Raw genomic sequence first — 22,011 nt, 5'->3', positions numbered from 1 at the left:
TCTAGACCCCTAAATACCTGCACCCGCGCCTATTTGCAGGAGTGTGTAGAAAATTATGCATGGGGGGGGGGGGGGGGGATGGGTCTAGACTGGTGAACACAGTTTTTAGGCAGTTTTGGGTCATGTTCCCCCGGAAAATACATTTAAAAGACAAAAAAAAAATCGCTTTGAGCGGAAGGGAGAGGGGGGTTGACCCCCGAAATCATCCCTCTGTACACGCGTCTGGATTTGTCCACACACCACCCCAAGACCACCACTGTTCGCATTAATCTAAAAATGGTAGCTGATACGCGTATCACGTGATACGGCCAATCCGTACATGCCCTACTTTCTGTTGTGAACAAGGAAATTACTACTGAAACTTTCGGCTCTGATCTTAGTACACATTCACGAAACTGCTTACAAATGACTTCATAACACTTTAAACGACTCAGTTATCGGGATGTCAAAACTTCGTTCCGTGTTCTCCTCACTGCTGGGTAACGGGTCGGAGGAGCCTCCCCACCCCAGGGAGAGCCGTGACAACAGGGCGTCTCAGGCGTCGTTACCAGAGAAGTACGTGTACACCAGGCCGAGTTTCTTACAGCTGCCCACCGACAATATCGTCGATCACAACATGCGACCTATCTTCGTGTCCAGCGGCAGTCTTCCCTTTAACGCCGGGTACGCAGAGTAAGTAGATTATACGGTTCTTTTATTTTTACTGTCCTGCTCATATAACAGGGTCAAACGATATATATAGCTCTTGGTGGCTTTGAACACGTATCTAAAACGTATTTATTATAGTCGAACTAGTTGGTGTATGCCGATGTTTATTTCAATGATAAACTTTGTTTTGGGGTCAACGACATCACTAGAGCACATTGATTTACTGGGTTGTTTTAATGTATGCCGAGGTTCAATGAAATATAGTCGAACCTGTCTCGAAAGAACACCAAATGGATCATGTCTACAGGGTGTATACTACCAAATCAAATCCCATAGACGACAATAGTAACATATGTGGTTAAAACTCCTACTTGCAGCGTATCAATCGACATATACGCCACGGATATAAATACTAGCATCCCTCACACTTAAAGTGAATCAGAAAAACATTGGGGGTCAAGCTGCTCATTTCTCAGATAACGGGTAACGACTATGACTACCCTAGTTCCGCACAAAATTCGAGTACTTTTTTTTACAGGTATCCCATACATGTTCCAAGCACAAGGCTACTTGACACAGTGGTACTAGATGAAATAAAATTGCATATTTTTTTTTACCCAGATGAAACTATTATTTTTTTTACAACCAACACACTCACATTTATTACCAATCACAGGACTTGCGGTGTTCACTTCTCTATCAAAAGTTCGGTGCACCTCCAATTTTGACCCAGCCGGAAGTTATTTGGTTTAGTACTACCTATATGCGCGTGTACAGGCATTTTAGTTGGGGTAGGGGTCTAGACTGTGGCGAGCGAAGTTTATAGGGGGGGGGGGGGGGGTCCAGTCATGCTTCCCCAGAAATATATTGGGGAAAAAAGGGAAAATGTGCTTGAGCAAGGGTGTTCGATCCCCCAAAACCCACCCACTATACACGCACCTTGTCTAACTGACTTTTCCTTTTCACAATATGTCATTAAAACCACAGGGTCAGGTTTTTTTTTTATAGTGTTGTTGAAACATGACTGATATTTAAATTCACTGACTACTTTCCAAGATACTTGCCTTCACTGGCGTAGCCAGGATTTTAGACGGGGGACGGGGGTGGTGGGGGGGGGGGGCATACTATGTATGTATGTATATATAATTTTATAAAATTTAATACAGTAGAAAACAGAAAAAATTAATTGGGGGGCATGGGGTTATACAAATTATACATAAATAAAATAATAAAGAAACCATTTCAAAAAGCAAAATAATGTTGGATTTGTTTAATGTATTTACCAAACGCTTTCTACCGACAGCCAAACAAGATGTGAGTAAAAAGATGGGCTGAGTTCAGTCAGAACGAGCAGGAAAACGTCCGCTAGACTGGTGTGTGCGCTTCAGGATAAACCAAATGGCCACATCGGGATCAATTCAAATAGTTCGCGAACGTTAGCGAAACGTTTGCTGGCTGAACATGGGGTTGGTGTACATGCAATCTGCAATGCTTTAAATCTACTGTTAATGACCTGTCAACGTCTCTGAAATATTGTTTAATTTTTTTAAGAAGTGAAAACAAAATTAATACTCGCCTTTAACTTGTTGTGACAAGAATACGTTTTATGTTGCAGCAGGATGCATTATGTTGTGTGTCCTCATTATTATAGGGTCTAGGAACACGTTATTAATATACTTCCTCAATTGACATTCCTATAAGTGGCTACTGCCTTTTAAAAATACTACAAGGAAATGATTTTAGTGACAATTAATTACAATTCCTATCGATAAAGCAGCACGGATACTTTTATATGCACTTTCAAAAAAGAAAAAAACAATTACGTATGGCACTTAAGAAACAGACCCTGGTTTATAGGCTAAACGCTATGACATATTATTTTTACCGTTTTTGATAAATGAACTTGGACATTACTTAAAGGCATACTGTTGGACCACTGACCTATTTAATGGTCTAACAAAGTATTACCTGAACAAAAATAATTTGATTCGTCCCTAAATGTACTTTATTCAACCATCTTTATAACCACCATACTCCATTTATTAATGACATTTTGTAAAAATAATTGAATTATGGCAATGTTCCATAATTCAAAAACTAAAATTATCAAGAGGGATGACATGGATTTCACTCCATCATGGTTCAGTTAAGGTGATGCGATAGCTAGATTTAGTTTCCAACAATTAATGTAATTTTTATTTATTATCCATTTTTAGAGAAATAAGGTTCTTAAATCCGTGACAGTATGCCTTTAAATATATTGTTTAGTTTATCCATTTCCGTACATCCAGTGTGTTTCTGTGTTTCCATTTCAACCTCACAGACTTATGTTTGTCTCATTTGTAATGCTATCCAAATGTGTTACTGATTTGCAGATTAACCAAACTTAGTGTCCAATTTCACGGCTTGAAATCGTTTGCGATTTACGATTTTCGAATGTACGTATGTAACGTAACTGAATCAACCAGGGCTAAAAACGGAATATTTACACAGGGAAAGAAAAGGATTGGTTCTTGAAAATGTTTGCAAACTTAATTAAAAAATAAATTAAATAAACATCCTTAAAAAAATCACATCTTTGAAACAAACCCTGATCAAAGTTTGTCCTGTATGCCTATTTCAGTTTATTATTTTGGCGTAGTTTTATTTCGAAACTTTACATATGCGTCTTCTTTATTGTTGTTCGTTATATTTGTTTGAAGGTGTATAAACGGTGGCAAGTCCAAGGTGAACGAGGACCAGGCGGCAGTGGGCAGTTTTCACCTGTGTATTGGAGACAACACGAGCCAGGTAACACACCTGATATCAGTTAGACACTCACAGATAGCTATAAGAGCTCTCTCTCTCTCTCTCTCTCTCTCTCTCTCTCTCTCTCTCTCTCTCTCTCTCTCTCTCTCTCTCTGTGTGTGTGTGTGTGTGTGTGTGTGTGTGTGTGTGTGTGTGTGTGTGTGTGTGTGTGTGGCCTAGACTGTGGCTAGCGAAGTTTTTAGGCGGCTGGGTCATGCTCCCCAGAAAATACATCCAAAAAAGAAGAAAATTCACCAAGAGCAGGGAGGGGTTTCGACCCCCATTCCACCTCCACACGCGCCTGAAGGAGGAAAGCAAATATGTCAGGGCAGTACTGAGTCTAAACTAAGCCAAAATCATGTTATTGAATTTTATGTGGATATTTAAGCAAGACAATAATTTTTAAATACTACAATCAAAATGTTTACGGGCAAATTAAGTCAAATAATCATTAACTTTTAAACCACATACTAATCATGTCTCCACAGATGGTACACCAGAGACTGAGGTATGTGCTGTCCTGCAGATGAGTTGCGTGTTAGAGACAGTGTGCTTAAATATTTGGTAAAATCAGAGCTGTTGTTATTGGAATCTTAGATGAAGGTGGGTAAAGTGATATATAAGCATTTATTGATGAAACGTTTTACTCGGGAGGTTAAAAGATGAATCCCTGAAACTATATTTGACGGATATGTAGTGATTCTTTACATTGTCATTGATCCTGGTTCCCATGTAATCTGTGGCAGGTCATACACAGCTCGACGCAGACCAAATAACTGTTTTATTAGAATAATTAAAGTCGCAGATCAGACGCAGACGTCTACGATTGTGTTCTCATAAACGTTTTCTTTGTTTGAGGCGGAACGTAGCCTAGTGGTAAAGCGCTCGCCTAATGCGCGGTCGATTTAGGATCGAACCCCATCAGTGGGCTCTTTAGGCAATTTCTCGTTGCAGCCCGCTATGTGTTATCCTGTCTGTGGGACAGTGCATGTAAAATAAACCTTGTTACTAATGGACAAATGTAGTGGGTTTCCTCTTAAGGACTAAATGTTATAATTACGAAGTGTTTGACATCCATTACCCGATGATTAATAAATCAATGTGCTCTAGTGGTGTCATTAAATAAATTGTTTCTTTGGTCCAAATTGATCGTCGCCAATCTGCGTCTGTCGCCGACTTGTTACAGATTAGATGGAAACCGGTATTTCTACTGTTATATGGGTCATCAGGCCAGGATATCTCACCAGCATAGATGTCATGTTTTATTCTGATTCAGCAGTCTAACTGATTATAAAATATTGTATGTCTAGACACTATGACATAATAGTGGAGCAGCAGAGAATTAAAAGGTCTTATGGTTTTCGAGGTTAATATATATAGGGAGGGGGGAAAAGTGGCGCTTAAAGGTGTGTTTTATTTGTTTGTAATTCAGGCACAGCGGATACCCGTGACGTACTATGGAGTGTTTGATGGTCACGGCGGTCCAGGGGCGTGTTTTTATTTGTGTTTGTAATTCAGGCACAGCGAATACCCGTGACGTACTATGGAGTGTTTGACGGTCACGGCGGTCCAGGGGCGTGTTTTTATTTGTGTTTGTAATTCAGGCACAGCGAATACCCGTGATGTACTATGGAGTGTTTGACGGTCACGGCGGTCCAGGGGCGTGTTTTTATTTGTGTTTGTAATTCAGGCACAGCGAATACCCGTGTCGTACTATGGAGTGTTTGACGGTCATGGAGGTCCAGGGGCGGCTATGATGGCGGCGGAAGTTCTCATTGTCCACATACAGGTAACTTTATTTTCTTCAGCTCTTGATATTTCCCGTTCTAGCCCGTGCACCACGACTGGTATATCAAAGGCCGTGGCATGTGCTATCTTGTCTGTGGGATGGTTCATATACAAATCCCTTGCTACTAATGAACAAAATGTAGCATGTTTCCTCTCTAAGACTATATGTCAAAATTACCATATGTTTGACATCCAATAGCCAGTGGTTTATAAATCAATGTGCTCTAGTGTTTCATTAAACAAAACAAACTTCTTATTCTCCATCTCTTGCCTGTATCTTTGTCTGATGCATCGCGTACCTGTATCTTTGTCTAATACGTAGCTTACCTGTCGCTTTTTTTAATCCATCTCTTACCTGTCTCATCTAGATTTTTTTCTTTCAGGTCTAATCCATCTGTTATCTGTCTCGTTTTTTTAAAAAATCCTATCTTGAAGTAAATTTATACATAATAGAAGTTGAAGAATAAAACAAGAAAAATGTATTGCATATATACGTCTTCTAGAAGTCAGCTGCATTTACAATTATAAAACGAAAAGAAGAAGAAGAAAAAAGAGAAAATAAACCACATTAGTGGCGCATCTGCAGTGAAGATTATTTGTAATTCAATTTTACTGAAAGGTGTTTGAGTTTTCCGTTTTTACCAACTAGCGTATATAATTCTAGATCACCTATTTCCCACACCATTATTATTATTTTTTTAATTAAAAAAAATTAAGTTTCTTGTGTTTATGGATTCTGTATTACTTTCTGCCCTTTTCTTCACCGCTGGTGGACTTTATATAATAATCATGTTAATTTCTTCATCACTGGTTACAATTATTCCTAAAAATTACATGAATTTCTCTTCAAATTATGAATACCAGCTTATAACTATTAACATGTCATGTAACGAGTTTATAATCGTGACTGCAGTTCTCCGCTCTGTGTGAATAGGATCATGGAATAAATGACTGTATAATCATCAATTCGAAAAGTCGTGTCTGGTAAAATATGGGAGCCACATCTAGTATATTATTATAGTAACATGTGGTGCGTTATTTATGTTTATTACTCACGTGGTTGACAATAAACTGTTACATAAATATAGTATTTCCCCACGCTCAGTTGTATTGAGTAACGAACGAAAACATGACATCTAAACTGGATATACGAATAAATAAATAAAATTATGATAGATGAATTTATGTTGTTTTATTCTTACAATATATGTGGATTATTTACTACATGCATAATTCAGTGTTTTTTGTAACTGACCTTGTTGAATATTTTATCATTGATTTTGTGGAGATTTTAATAACATACAGTTTGTGGATATCAAATAGATTATTACATATGCGTAAGTGTCATACGAAATTTATGGAATTCGTTTGAGAATTGTTTTATACCCTAGATGTAATAGATGGATTAGACAGAGACAGCTAGGTAAAAGATAGATTAGACAAAGAAACAGTTAAGATATCTAGATGGATTAAACAAAGAGACAGTTAAGGGATAGATTAGAAAAAGAAATGTACCTCCCAACTCGTTCCATAAATTATATATGCTACATAAACCTATTTGTGTTTTCTTTTATCGGGGGGGGGGGGGGGGGGGGGGCAGTGGTAAAGCGTTCGCTTGATGCGCGATCGGTCTAGGATCGATCCCCGTCGGTGAACCTATTGGGATATTTCTCGTTCCAGCCAGTGCTCCACAACTGGTGTAACAAAGGCCGTGGTGCGTACTATCCTGTCTGTGGCATGGTGCATATAAAAGATTCCTTGCTGCTAATCGAAAAGAGTAGTCCATGAAGTGTCGACAGCGGGTTTCCTCTCAATATCTGTGTGGTCCTTAACCATATGTCTGACACCATATAACCGTAAATAAAATGTTTTAAGTGCGTCGTTAAAGGTCAACATTTATCAAAAACGAATTCACTATTGTTTGGTATCTATGTATACCTTTTAGGCCTACAATATATATGAAGTATCAATAAAATAAATTTAAAACAATTTACCCGTTTTTAATATATTCGCAATAAAAAGTCGCGTTTTATCCATCGCTTGCCAAAACGGCTGTCGACTCGAAGAGCCAAGTCACGCGACCTCGTGACACGCTAACCGGCATAACATGAAAGTGTGATTCGCAGCCTTTCAAACATTTTACTGGGAAGGTGGAACACGTATATTTTAAAACGCGTAAATTTTATTATATTGAATTGAATTGTATGGATGGAATTTTCTTTTGGAGATAGTTTTCAAATGTAAAATATGGTGAACCATTGTTTAGTGTTTAGATGTATCAAAGCAGTAGTTTTTCCGAACTTTAAACAAACCGACAATCACAGGGTTTGCATGGAAGTGGTTCTTAAACAGAACCCGTGCGTAATGGAAAGGACCATCACGACGGGATAGGATCTGCAGTGACCACTTTATCCCTGGGGAGTACGACAATTATTTAACGTGGTCGATAAATATGACACCTATTATCATTTTTTTTTAAACATATCTGTTCCAAGCCTGTATCCCCACCGGCACATGTTCTACAATAGCGCATGATACAACAGACAAGAACCCACAACGAGCACGAGCTAAACTAGAGCTCAAAAGGGTGAGGGCGGAGGAGGCGGGGAGGGTACCAGACCAGGGGCGGCAGTGTAAAATATAGTGTTGCGACTCTTCTTTCAAATTCATTTGAGGACATTTTCACAGATACAACAAATATAACCCACAAAAGTTCCTCTGTGAAAAGTGTCAGGCCATGCGCCGTCCCTGCAGTGGCGTAGGGAGGGGGCCTACGGGAACCCACCCCCACCCCCATCAAACTTTTTTGTTTAGACTATTAAATTTTATAAAATCATATATACACATGTATATACATAGTGTGGATTCCTCCACTTCCCTCCCACCCCATCCCAATATAAAACCCTGCCTACGCCAGTGGATGGTACCAAGCCAAGAACGATAAGAAATATGGGGCTCGTATTTCATAATTAAATACAAACATTTTGTGCGTGCGTGTGTGTATATGTATAGCCTATGTATATGTATATAGAGATAGATAGATAGATAGATAGATAGATATACATATCGTCGCGTGAGAGCTAAAAGGTCGTAAGTGGCAGATACGACCTAAAACGTCGTAGCTGTGTTCCTAATAGCATCGCTTATACAGAAGGATTTAAATGATCGTAAGTGAATCACAGATACCAATTTGCACGAAAATAGACGTAACTGACACATACGACTTTCCTCCGATTTGCTTGCTGTCCATTATGTGAACACGACTGGTCGTATGTGGTAGATACACCCTTTTTAAATACAGTTCGTTATATAATTATGTCTGACATAGGTAGTATGTGCCAAATACGACCCATATGTATTCTTTGTTATCGGTCTGTGATAGAAATTACAAATGCGAAGTACAATAGAGCATACATTATGTCAATATTTTTATGTGCTTGAATCCTAAAAAGAATATGACTTTTTTCGTTGTGAGAGCCCGGTCTATTATGGAAAAAAAATACTGCATGCAACGAACCATTTGGTAACAAACTAGAATCGTGTCTGTATATATAAATAGGAATTGCAGTAATATTAATGTTTGTATGGTTTGCTATTTTATGTGCACCATAATTATAATAATAATTATGTTTTGGTGAATGTTCTTGAAAAACAAATATCTATTTTGAAGTGTTTTTAATCGAAGCAAAGTTCGCAACATGTACTTTGTATCTGTAGATACAATTTTAATTCATAATAATGTTGTGTGTGTCATATATCGACCAAAGTTCAAGCATAATTACACTGATTTTTGGATGTATTTAATTATATGTTACGGTAATCACATGTAGGCATTATGGATTAACAATATTGCACATACAAACGCAATTGTAAGTAATCCAGGACAAAGTACAGTAACAGAAGACAGTGTAATCAGACGTAAGGTTAAAAGGCGAATAAAGTGAATGTGGCCTCAACATAAACGATAGACAGATCTATGAACTTTGATTAACTTTACAGCTAAAGAATATGTGCAACAGAATGCTGAACGTGAACATGACACAACACACACACCAAAACATTAGCACAATATAGCACGCACAACATAAGCTGAACATGACATAGCACACATAACATAAGCTGAACATGACATAGCACACACAACATAAGCTGAACATGACATAGCACACACAACATAAGCTGAACATGACATAGCACACACAACATAAGCTGAACATGACATAGCAAACACAACATAAGCTGAACATGACATAGCACACACAACATAAGCTGAACATGACATAGCACACACAACATAAGCTGAACATGACATAGCAAACACAACAGAACCTGAACATGATATTTAACAACACCTCTAGAGCACATTGATTAATTAATCATCGGCTATTGGATGTCAAACATTTGGTAATTATGACTCGTAGTCATCAGAAGAAACCAGCTACATTTTTCCTAATGTAGCAAGGTATCTTTTATATGCACTTCTCCACAGACAGGACAGCATATACCACTGCCTTTATCCAGTCACTTGCGACAGAAGCTAAACATGACATAGCACTCACAACAGAATCTGAACATAATAGAGAACTCACAACAAAACCTGAACATGACATGGCACACACAACAGAACCTGAACGTGACATAGTACACACAACAGAAACTGAAGAAGAACATGACAGAACACACATACAACATACCATGATCATGACATAGCATACACAGGGGAACTTGAATATGACATATCACTCACAACAGACGCAGAACATAACTTAGCACACACAACAGAAACCAGAGCATAGATCACTTAACATAATAAAACACGGAGAGAACACTGCACTTAACATAGTCTGGAGATATCACTAAACACACATCATACATAACCTGGAGAGACCTCTGAACACAGTAGAAGCTGAAGAGATCACTGAATACAATATAACCTGGAGAGATCACTGAACAAACATCATAACCTGGAGAGATCACTGAACACACAATATTGCCTGGAAAGATCACTGGACACACAACAGAACCTGGAGAGATCACTGAACACACAATATAACCCGGAGAGATCACTGGACACACAACAGAACCCGGAGAGATCACTGGACACACAACATAACCTGGAGAGATCACTGAACACACAACAAAACCAGGAGTGTGCACTGAACACACAACAGACCCGGAGAGTACACCCAACACACAACAGAACCTGGAAAGATCACTGGACACACAACAGAACCTGGAAAGATCATTGGACACACAACAGAACCTGGAAAGATCATTGGACACACAACAGAACCTGGAGAGATCACTGAACACACAATAGAACCTGGAGAGATCACTGGACACACAACAGAACCTGGAGAGATCACTGAACACACATAACCTGGAGACATCACTGAACATACAACAGAACCCGGAGAGATCACCAAATACACAATAAAACCAGGAATGTGCACTGAACACACAACAGAACCTGGAGAGTACACGCCCAACGCACAGCAGAAGCTGTAGGGGTTATTGTTCACTCACCTGGAGAGAATCCTACATATTCAACAGGTGGACATGGTATAGTGAACACTACTTTTGGATTTGATATTCAGTACACATCCTCATTGGAAATGTAAACCCTATATCCTTTGAATGAGGTTCACTTGAACCCGGTGTATCCTAAACCAATAAGTTGCTAAATATAGTTTCTTCATTGAAGGATACCAGTTCCAGTTTGCTTAACTATTCTGGTTTGTCTGTTGCACTAGCTAATAAACCAGGTATTCTTGAAACTTATGAAGTACACCCTGAGGCAGCAGAAACAGGAACTATCTGCAAAAGGACTCCCATGGTGCAAAGAACACAGAAAGAACACTGCACACAATATGACATCAGCTTTTCTGATGACTCATCAGGAACGAATACTTGCCTAGAAAAAGAGGTTTTGTATGGACAAGTCGTCTGATTCTGGAGCACTACCATCACAGTGTTTCTGCCAGAAAGAAATTTTGGGTATGGCTCTATGGAATTGAATACAACCACAGTCAACAGGGGTATGGGGGTTCCTCCCTCAGAAAGAAAATGGATTAAGTTTAAGGTTAGGATTAAGAAATCATACAGTAATGCTAAGAATAATTAATTTTGTCAAAACGTTAACTTAAATAAAAAATAAAAAAATATTTGGGTATGGCACCATACCCATTTTACCCTCTGGCAGAAACCCTGCACCAGATAAGGTCACACAAAATCAGGGGTGGGTCAAAGAAAACAAAGATTCACGAGTAGTTTTTTTTCACATTATTTTGTTCAATTGCTGATTTTATTTATCGTATTATTATTAACAAAAGTAAAAATAACTTTTTTCACGTAATATTTTGTTTAAGCGGTCATTTTACTAATACGTACTTTACGTTTTATTCCTTTTTGAATGTTTGCTTCTAAATAGTTTCTATTTACTAGCTTTCTCCTTTTTAAAAATAAATATGTGATTTGCAAAACTGAAATGTTTTAGAAGTGATGGTTCTTTCAGAATAAATATTCAAATTTACTTGATATACTGTTGGTCGTAAATGACGCATTTAATTTAATCATGAATAATTATTGTAAGTACAACTATTTAAGCAAATAACTAAAACACCTAATATGCTATAAATGCCGCAAATATACAAAAAAATCGTAAATATGTTCAGCTTTCATTGTCATTAAAACATTTGACATCTTAACTACTCGTCAAGAAAAACAGTTTTCCTTCATTATCTCGGCTTTTTAAAAATGAATTTTGATGCACTTGCGTCCTTCTGGCGCTCTCACGCGACGATATATATATATATACACACACACACACACACACAAAGTTGGTATATACACACACACGCACGCACATACACACAATATATACACACACACACACACACACACACACACACACACACGCACACAGAGAGAGAGAGAGAGAGAGAGAGAGAGAGAGAGAGAGAGAGAGAGAGAGAGAGAGAGAGAGAGAGAGAGAGAGAGAGTGTGAGTGAGTGAGTGGACTCTGTTCAAACCGGCATCTATCTAAACCGGCATTATGTGTAAACCGGCACAGTTTTAAAGTCCCGTTCAGGTACCGTTAATCTATTAGGAAACAAAAAATCTGTCGACACCGGATGCCATCTATTCCGGACGTCGGATGCAAATTCAAGAACAAAAGAACCTTTCATGTAGTAATTAGCTCTGTCTACACAGGCGCGCGATCTTGCCCCTTTACTGTCTACACCGCTTGCGATCATACCTACTGTCTGCCAGTGATCACCTTTTAACAATGACGGCAATTCCCCAGTAATTAGGACACCATGGAAAGTGTTATGAAATAATCGCGCCTCTTTGAATGCTTAACAAACAATGAACAACACCTGTTGTAACGGGTGTAGGTAGCAAGATAAATCGTATTATTATTTGTATGTGTTCATACCTGCACTGCATCATACCGATCTGTCTAAGTCAATAAATTCAGATCCTTATTTTATGTGATATTAATCAATAAAATAATGTTATTTATTCTGCTTGTTGTTTTAAATGCGTTCTGATCTGAACACATACTTTTATTAGAGTCAAATGTTAACATCCCACTTTCAAGTAGGTAGGTAACTAGGTTAACGTACTTATATACCACTTCCTCGCCAATCGAGGTACCATTAGAGTAGATGTACAAATGTGTTAAGACCAAAATGTCCAAACTAGCGTCTGTTAAGAATCAGATGTTTTTCGAACAACCATTATCTGCTGTCGGCATGTTGACCTACTAACAGAACACCTGATGCTCGTCACAGGTCTGATGCGGGTAAAATCGACTGAGCAGAGAGTTTTTTCCCCAAGCGTTTTATAAAAAGTCACTTTATTAATTACTGGGATGGTATTTTTGTTTTTTGTTTTTAATACTGTAATGTTTATGTATTTGTTTTATATACTGTGTATTAATAATGTGCCATGATTGTGGACCTTTAAATATTTCCTTTCTTTGATCTAGGAAAAACTGACTGATATCATCAACGACTTGCACCGAATCCTGAAGGGTGATCGGGACGAGACGTATTTCCAAGAGGTGACCGTCGACGACTTGGTGTTCGGAGCCCTGGAGGCCGCCTTCTGTTCACTGGTATGTGTCATTACTTCACTTGTTTAAACACTAAATTATACAACGCCGATATAACATCAGGCCTGGGCCCGTGCTTATAAAAGTTTTAGAGTCTTGCGTCAATCTTAAGTGACGTCACACGCATACAATTTGTATGGCGTTGCCATGGCGTTACTGTCTCCGACTCTATTAGTCTCGAGTCTAGACTCTAAAACGTTTATATGCACCAGGCCAAGTCCTAATTATCTAGTGTAAGGGGTAGTGGAGCAGCTGCCTCACCTCCCCTCAGAACTCCGTAACCTCCGGAAAAAAGCAATTTTTTTTAAAGTTTAAAAGTGCTCATTTGTCTAGGTGCAGAAGACCCAATATATCACTGTGTCCTGATTTTCTTGCAAGCACCACCCAATAACGTATTTTAGGCTCCCTGGAAGTAATAAATTAATTGTTTGCAAAATCAGTTCTTATATTGGCAGAAATGTGTTTTTGTACAAAATGACGAAACCTTTGTTGTGTAGCACATTCTTAATTACAAGCTTCTTTCGGTGAGGAACTCTGTTTTCAAGATTGTATAACCAGGACAAAGCGCTAGGACCTCAATCAGATAGGAAAATGTGCATAGAGAATAAAAGCGAAAGCAACACATTTTAACATCTTTTTTGACTAAAAAATATTTACAACCCTTTGCACTTGTAGCTGACTTACGCTCCTCAGACACATGATTGTCAGATTAACTATACGTCACAATGTAATCGATTTCCATCGTGTTGTTTTTCATTGGATATATGGCATTGGTGACATGGTCATCACCTAGGAGCAGCCAGTCGTATATCTTGAAATCGTTAACAAGTATGTGTTAACATAAATAACGCCTGGTGTTTTCACCAACGGGTGTGTAAGAAAGTTTCATTACTGTATAATATCGTATCATATCGCATCGGGTCATATCATCATACCGATCGTATCATATTGTACACAGCACTGGGTCACGTTTTATGAAGCGTTCTTAGCACTAAGATCACTATAAGTGCATACGGTGAACTTAGCGCTAAGATCGCTTCGTAAAATGTGGCCCTCAGAATCGTACCGTATCGTAACACAAGCTTAAGTTAAATATGTTCAAAACTCTAGAAGCTTTAATCGACAATTATTTTATAAAAAAATGTATACACGTTTAAATGTCCTTGGACAATACAACTATCGGTCATTAGAATAAATAAATAAATAATGTATTTTTATTTGCTTAACATGCTACCAGATAACAAAATCATTCAGATTTTTCCTTTATTACGTAATATCAGTATCTTGTAAAAATATTTTTAAAATTACCTGTATCTCTTCGTGTGCATTGCAGGACGAACAAATACTGACAGAACTTTCCACATTTAATATTTCCGGGGGATGTGCTGCCCTGGTCGTCCTTGTTCTGCTGGAAAAGGTTTTTGTGGCCAGTACAGGTGACTGCAGGTCGGTAACCAGCGAAGAAACAATAATATATATATAGTTTAGTCTATTGTTGTGTATCTAGTATTGACGTACGGACTCCTATTTGTGTGTGTGTGCGTATGTGTGCGTGTGTTTGTGTATGTGTGTGTACGTGTGTGTGTATGTGTGTGGTGTTTGTCCGAATTAATAAAAATGTCCAAATGTGAATAACAACGTTTATTCATATTTGTTTATTTCTTTGGTTATAGCCACCCAAACTTAAAGCACACTAACCTGGGCAAGTACCTCAGCTATCTGGGCTGTCTGTCCGGGACAGTGGATTAGTGGTTAGAAAGACGTCGGTGTTGTGGTCTTACACATATCCACTGAGTCGTTAAGCTCGCTCTGGATGGGAGCCGAAACCGGGTTGCGATCCCATTACCTACCAGACCGGTTATTCATATTTACATTACTTCAGAACAGCTGCATATAGGGTTCCAAAACATCACTAAGCATTTTTACATCGATTACAACTAATTCATATTGTGAGTAGAACTATATGAAAAGGTTTCAGGCCCGTTAATTTTGCCAAAACATCTTCATTGATTTTGCACGAATACGAAGGTTTCCTCCAGGCTTGATGGGGTGTGGGTTGGAGCAGTTGACCCCCCTTAACCCCCATACGTACGTATACATTATTGAAATCTATAATTAGTATTATTGGTACATCCTAGTTTATATTTCACGGAAGGATCCAGGAATTATTTTACCCAGTGGGACTTAGAAAAAAAGGGCACATGGACCAACTCATGAAAAGAGCAAACCAATAAAAAATTTTTTAATAAAAAGACAGAAAAAGAGGCACTTAAATACATATAGTGGGGACCACTGGATTTTATAGGTGTGTGTGTTTTTGGGGGGGGGGGGGGGGGCAACCTACACTATGTATGATTTTATAACATTTAATAGTCAAAAAAGAAAAAGGTGTAATTGGGGGTGGGGGGGGGGGCATGGCCCTGTGGCCTCCCCCTCTCACTATGCCACTGGTGGGGACGGGTCTCCTTGGATCTACTTTTGTAATTAGAGTCTGTTTTCTTCCATCCTTTCAGGGCGGTGATATGCCTGGGTGATGAGCTGAAGCAACTTAGCAAAGAATCCACGCCTTGGAATGAACTTCACAGACTTCAACTAGTGGTATGGTTTGTGCAGCTGTGCTCACGTGATTTTACTTCTTATCCTTACTCAGTGGCAAACCCATGAATAATTTTGTTTTACTTATACCATTCTTAGGTTCCCAATTATCACTGTATGATATGGTAATTGTTTGTGAATAGTGATCTACTGATTTGATGCTGGTTGCTTGAATAAATAAAGTTATGTGTATGTCAACCAAAATGGTTACCTCTATGAAGACAGATCCTAGAAATTTATCAGAGCAATTTTATTTAACATCTATTTAGTAGGAGGAGAGAGAGAGAGAGAGAGAGAGAGAGAGAGAGAGAGAGAGAGAGAGAGAGAGAGAGAGAGAGAGAGAGAGACATGGGCGTACATAGGATTTTGAAAAGGGGGGTTCCAATACATAGGATTTTGAAAAGGGGGGTTCCAAAATAGATTGCAGAGATATTGGGCATATATTTCTATGTTGAGTAAATATAATGTCAGATATCAATGTCAGATATATTAAATTATAAAAAAAGCGATTTCAGGGGGGGTTCAGTCGAACCCATCGAACCCCCCCCCCCATGTACGCCCATGAGAGAGAGAGAGAGAGAGAGAGAGAGAGAGAGAGAGAGAGAGAGAGAGAGAGAGAGAGAGAGAGAGAGACACACACACACACACACACACAGACAGAGAGAGAGAGACAGTCAGACAGAGAAGGGGCAGACAGGGGTAGAACCCCAAACGGCAAGGAAGGGCTTGATAGCGAGGTCACTAAACTGATTTATTTTCACTTACTCATAATTGTTAATGTTTGTTCTTTAAGGAGAGTTGCGTAATCTTCAAAACATTATTTTTAAATTTTTAAAAATTTGTCCAACACCAGGACATGATATAGTGCGGTATAGATGTATTGAATGCTTTAATTATCAATCATTGCAGGCGAATTCTGACATGTATTCCAGCATTTTCCAGAAGGATGTGACGGACACGATCTTCATACGCAGGGTACTGCACAGAGACGTGGGCAAGAAAATTTTGTGCAAAGAACCAACTAAATCTCACTGGTCTGTTCACCTCAGAGATGACGTTAATAGAGAATAGATCCCCCCCCCCCCCCCCCCCCCCCCCCCAACTCTTCCAAATAACAAAACTCGTATATCTATGGAGGGGAAAGTCGCAAGACTACCTTAAAACAAACTAGCCAACTTGAATAAAGAAAGAATGAAAGAAATATAGAAAGAAAGAAAAAACAAAGAAAACGAATGTGTTTCTATTATAAATTGTCATTAACATTAGGTTAATAAAAGCTACTACAGGGGTACATCTGAATACTTGCCTTTTGTGCTGTTTTGCTTTGGGGTCCTATGATAACGATTCCTAATTAATGCTAATGGCAATAAAATCTTGACAGTTTTCATGAACGGAATTAAAGCTCATCGATAAGCAAAAGTTTGTGTATATAAAACTACAATGATTCTGACAGTTCAATATCATGAAAATTATCGAACTGACATTGTCAAACTGACAACAAGAGATGAGTGTATAGATATTGCAAAATATGTGATATTCAATTGTTAAATGTGAGCGAATTTTGTTTTAGGGCATACAAAGTGGTCACCGAAGAAGATGTGTTGTTTCCTTTTATTTATGGCAAAGGTAAACTTGTAAGTATGTTGCATCTTATACAGCAAAAGATTTATTTAAAGCAGAATTGTACTACATCAGAACTTCATGTTTTTCTTGGGCCTAGAATATAAACTGTACTCAGTAGTGTAGCCTTGGACGTTTGTGTGTGTGTGTGTGTGTGTGTGTCTGATGTGTGTGTGTGTGTATCTAATGTGTATGTGTGATGTGTGTGTGTGTGTGTGTGTGTGTGTGTGTGTGCCTGCACTGACTGGAACAAGAAATAGCTCAAGGTGCCCACAAACGATCGGACATCATGCGAGTGTTTCACCACTGGTCAGTGACACCCCCTCCAAATAACAGTCAATGTTGCACCCCTCCAACTAACGGTCAATGTCGCACCCCCACAACTTACAGTCAATGTTTCACCCCTCCAACTTATAGTCAATGTTGCACCCCTCCTCTTACAGTCAATGTCACATCCTCCAACTTACAGTTCATTCTACAATTACATATTTTAGAAGAAAAAATTTAATTGGCATATACATTATGGTGTATCTAATGTGTTTCTAATTATCCTAATTTTATAGTAGCTCAAACTGGATTTTACCGCCCAATAATTTCTTTTTTAAGAAAGAATACACATTAAGAAATATGATGTTTGATCTACAACGTTAGTAAAATGACTAGAAACACATTTATTATACAATCATTGATATTCTGAACAAACAATTTTTAACATTTAATATGTAATTTTAGTCATTAAAAGGTTTATACAGTGTCTTACATTTTGTATGTATACATGTCATTTCTCTTATTGCCTTTTTTTCAGTGTCGTTTGATGGAAACAATAGGAGTATCAAGATCTATCGGAGATCATAATTTAACGACCACGTTTTCCAGAGATTACAAACTGAAACCATTCTTAATTCCTAACCCAGAGGTATATTTCACTGTTTAATATTTACATTGTTTACACAGATTAAATTGTTAATTTTCTTATAAAGGCACCAGATAACAGATTAGTATAATTTAAACAATTTGAAAAATTGTGTTATACATAGCAGAAATTTCATCATTTTCTACTGAAGTCATCCTATGAAAACTAACATTTCAAATTTACATACAACATTCTCCAAAAAAAAAACTAATTAATAAATAAAGAAATAAAATGTATTGAAACATTGATAAGCAAAGATAATTTAATACAAAATTATTAAAAATGAAGTTGGTATTATATGAATATCACTGCCAATTAGTATTTCCGTAAAACAAAATTAATTCAGGGACATACCCTCGGGGGGGTGGGGGGTGGGGGGAATCTCACCTTTTTTTTTACTCCAGAAAATAGCATACACATCTCAGGGTTTAATTTGTATAGTTTTTCATTTGTTTATAAAAAGTAGTGCCCCCCCCCCCCCCCCAGATTCTGATCAGAGTTCAGCCCTGTAATTAAGGACACAATCAGGACAAATACTTGAATGAATATTCATGAATACAAATGAATATTCAACAATATGAATACAAATGAATATTCAACAATATGAATAAAAATGAATATTCAACAAATTTTCAGGTGGATGTTTTCAACTTACAAAAAACATCAGCTACCAGAGATGATTTTATTATTGTTGGATGTGATGGCTTGTGGGATGTTCTGTCTAACGAGAAAGCTCGTGACATAGCCAGGAACATCATAAGCAATTCTTCAGACGAAAACAGGTAAGGATCTCCCCCCCCCCCATGTGATAGACCTAGGCTACAGTATTAACTTCAGGGCTCAGAGTAGGAAGTAAAATATGGTCTGTTGTTATTATTTTCAAAATAGCAGGCCAAAATAATATGACCTGTTAAAAACCATAGCCTGCACTCAACACATTTTATTGACGGTTATATGGCATCAGACATATGGTTAAGGACCACACAGATATTGAGAGAGGAAACCCACTGTCGCCACTTCATGGGCAGCAAGGGATCTTTTATACCGTATGCACCATCCCACAGACAGGATAGTACATACCACAGCCTTTGATACACCAGTTGTGGGGCACTGGCTGGAATGAGAAATAGCCTGATGGAAATAACACAGCATGGCGAGAGGGGAAGGTTTAGGATAATATGAAAAATAAGAGCTCTGAGATGTATTTTAGAGCGTTATGATAGCACAATCATGAGCTAAATAACAGATGAGATAATTGTGGGCTGTCTCTTGAAATAATGACTTGTAACTGTCGGGCTAGTTATAGCCGGTGAAGTTGTATTGTATTTGTTAGGTCTGATAAATGGGACTGCCTTTTGCTTTTTGCAGGCTGGTATTTACAGCCCTGAACTTGATTGAGTATGAAATCTGGTAATTTTATTATTTAATAACACATTTATCACCTGGAGCGTAGCCGGAAAGGAAAAAACGCCAAGGAAAACCCAGACCTGTAAAATAAATATCATTGTCATGGGAAAAATAAAATAAATCTGGGGAAATTCCAGACGAGGCAAGCATCTCATGCTGGCTACGCTATTGATCACAAACAATTGCACATGCACTGTTTATGGTTACAAGTTAAATTTTTATTTGTCTAATGACACCACTGGAGCACATTTATAAATTAATCATTGGCTATTGGATGTCAAACATTTGGTAATTCTGATGTCACAGTCTCCAGAGGAAGCCTGCTGTGAGTTTTCATTAGCAACAAGGGATCCTTATATTCACTTTCCAAACAAGACAGCACATTGAACAGCCTTTGATATACCAGTCGCGGGGTACTGGTAGTAAAGTTCATGGTAAAAGTGACTCAGTAGCTTTAAGTAGCTGTTTTAAGTAGCTGTTTTAAGTCCATGTTTTCATTTCAACTTACTGTCATGATTATATTCAATTAATGTTAAAGTATGTTATCCAATACCTACCTGTCTTAAGTATAATGGCTGGTTAAGTCATTGTTTATTTTCTGTTATTATTATATTCACTGCAGATACACTGAAGCCGCACAGATGCTTATCCATCAAGCAAGAGGAAATAACTCTGGAAGTGGCTGGAAACTGGAGAACGGACAGCCAGGGTCGTTTGACGACATATCCGTGTTTGTGATCCCACTGGAGCCCATGACTCACTGCACACATACTCCTGTCGAGAAGTGAGCAGCAAACAATTCAGGGCTTTCATCACATAATAATCAATGACATTCATACGCAACTGCCACAAGATATAAGTTACTTCACCCATTTTCAACCAAGGGGAACGTGGAAAATGTGAAGTCACTAAACAGTTAAATGTGAAGTCACAAAACAGTTAAATGTGAAGTCACAAAACAGTTAAATGTGAAGTCACTAAACAGTTAAATGTGAAGTCACTAAACAGTTAAATGTGAAGTCACTAACAGTTAGATGTGAAGTCACTAAATATTGACACATACCAGCTAACAGGTTTTGGTTTTGACAGTGCCTAGAGAAGACAACCAAACATCACCTGGATGTACAAAATGTAAGGGCTGTTCTCAAACCGATCATACTGGGGGGGGGGGGGGGGGGGGGGGGGGGGTGGGGGGGGGGGGGGGGGGGGGGGGGGAGGGGGGGGGGGGGGGGGGGGAGGACGAAACACACACCATCTTCAAATTAAAAATTTATTTCAACAAAGTATGCATGCCAAACCTAAAATAATTACTGTACTTCTCTCACACCCCACAAATAATGGAACATCCCTAAAACAAGTATTATTGTTAAAACTTCTAGTCTTCAAGGATATGTACAGTACATGTATGGTGGACATTTGTGACTGTTACTTACCAGTACATGTATGTTTATGCATTTTATTACTTTTAAAACAATCTTTTTGTTTTGTACATACTCAGGATTTCTGTCACCATTTGAGAAATTAACTCGGGTACCTTCCTCATTGGAACATAATTCAATTACACTTTTTATCTTCTATTCATCCTGTTCATGAAGAATAGCCATTTAATATAAATATATTGTTCTTCTTCCTTTTTGTTTATTAATCAGCTATTCCTGATTATAAAGATAGCTATAATATAATTTACAATAGAATTATGTTCTATAGAAGGAAGGTAGCTTACTTATTGCTGAAATGTCAGTAACAAAACTAATCAAAATATTTAACATGTTGTAAAACCTTTAAACATCAAGGTCTGTAAAAGTGAAACATGTTCATGTCTGGATGCATATTCATTTATGGATGCATTCAAATCCCTTCTGTTCATTTAAGGTGCCATCCATAATTTTCCACATTTTCACACGTATACAAAGAGTACACTTTGACCAACCCCCTCCTCCCCCCAAAAGTGTACATCCGTCAAATGAAAAATGTTGATCGACATTTTTCATTTTGAAAAAGTGTACGCTGGCCCTTTAACCCCCTCCCCCATGCATACGGTTTGTACGCTCGTGAAAATGTGGAAAATTATGCCCGGCCCCTAACTTAGGACTGTATCTACTTATTATTTTTGCATAGTTTGACACCCAATACC

The 22,011-nt window shown here is 38.1% G+C and overlaps 1 protein-coding gene across 1 annotated transcript; it reads left to right on the top strand.

The window, feature by feature from the left end:
- The first annotated feature begins 344 nt into the window (after positions 1-344).
- Positions 345-21,057, top strand: LOC121369252 (protein phosphatase 1H-like). Its single transcript, XM_041494211.1, has 11 exons — positions 345-672; positions 3,351-3,438; positions 5,126-5,224; positions 13,217-13,345; positions 14,676-14,788; positions 15,856-15,940; positions 16,847-16,971; positions 17,508-17,571; positions 18,363-18,473; positions 19,107-19,252; positions 20,500-21,057. The coding sequence occupies exons 1-11, from the start codon at positions 443-445 to the stop codon at positions 20,663-20,665; spliced, it is 1,356 nt and encodes a 451-aa protein (XP_041350145.1). The 5' UTR covers positions 345-442; the 3' UTR covers positions 20,666-21,057.
- Positions 21,058-22,011: the final 954 nt, after the last annotated feature.

This window comes from Gigantopelta aegis, chromosome 3, assembly GCF_016097555.1.
Source record: "Gigantopelta aegis isolate Gae_Host chromosome 3, Gae_host_genome, whole genome shotgun sequence".
Lineage (NCBI taxonomy): Eukaryota > Metazoa > Mollusca > Gastropoda > Neomphalida > Peltospiridae > Gigantopelta > Gigantopelta aegis.
This window is presented reverse-complemented; position numbering and strand designations above follow the sequence as displayed.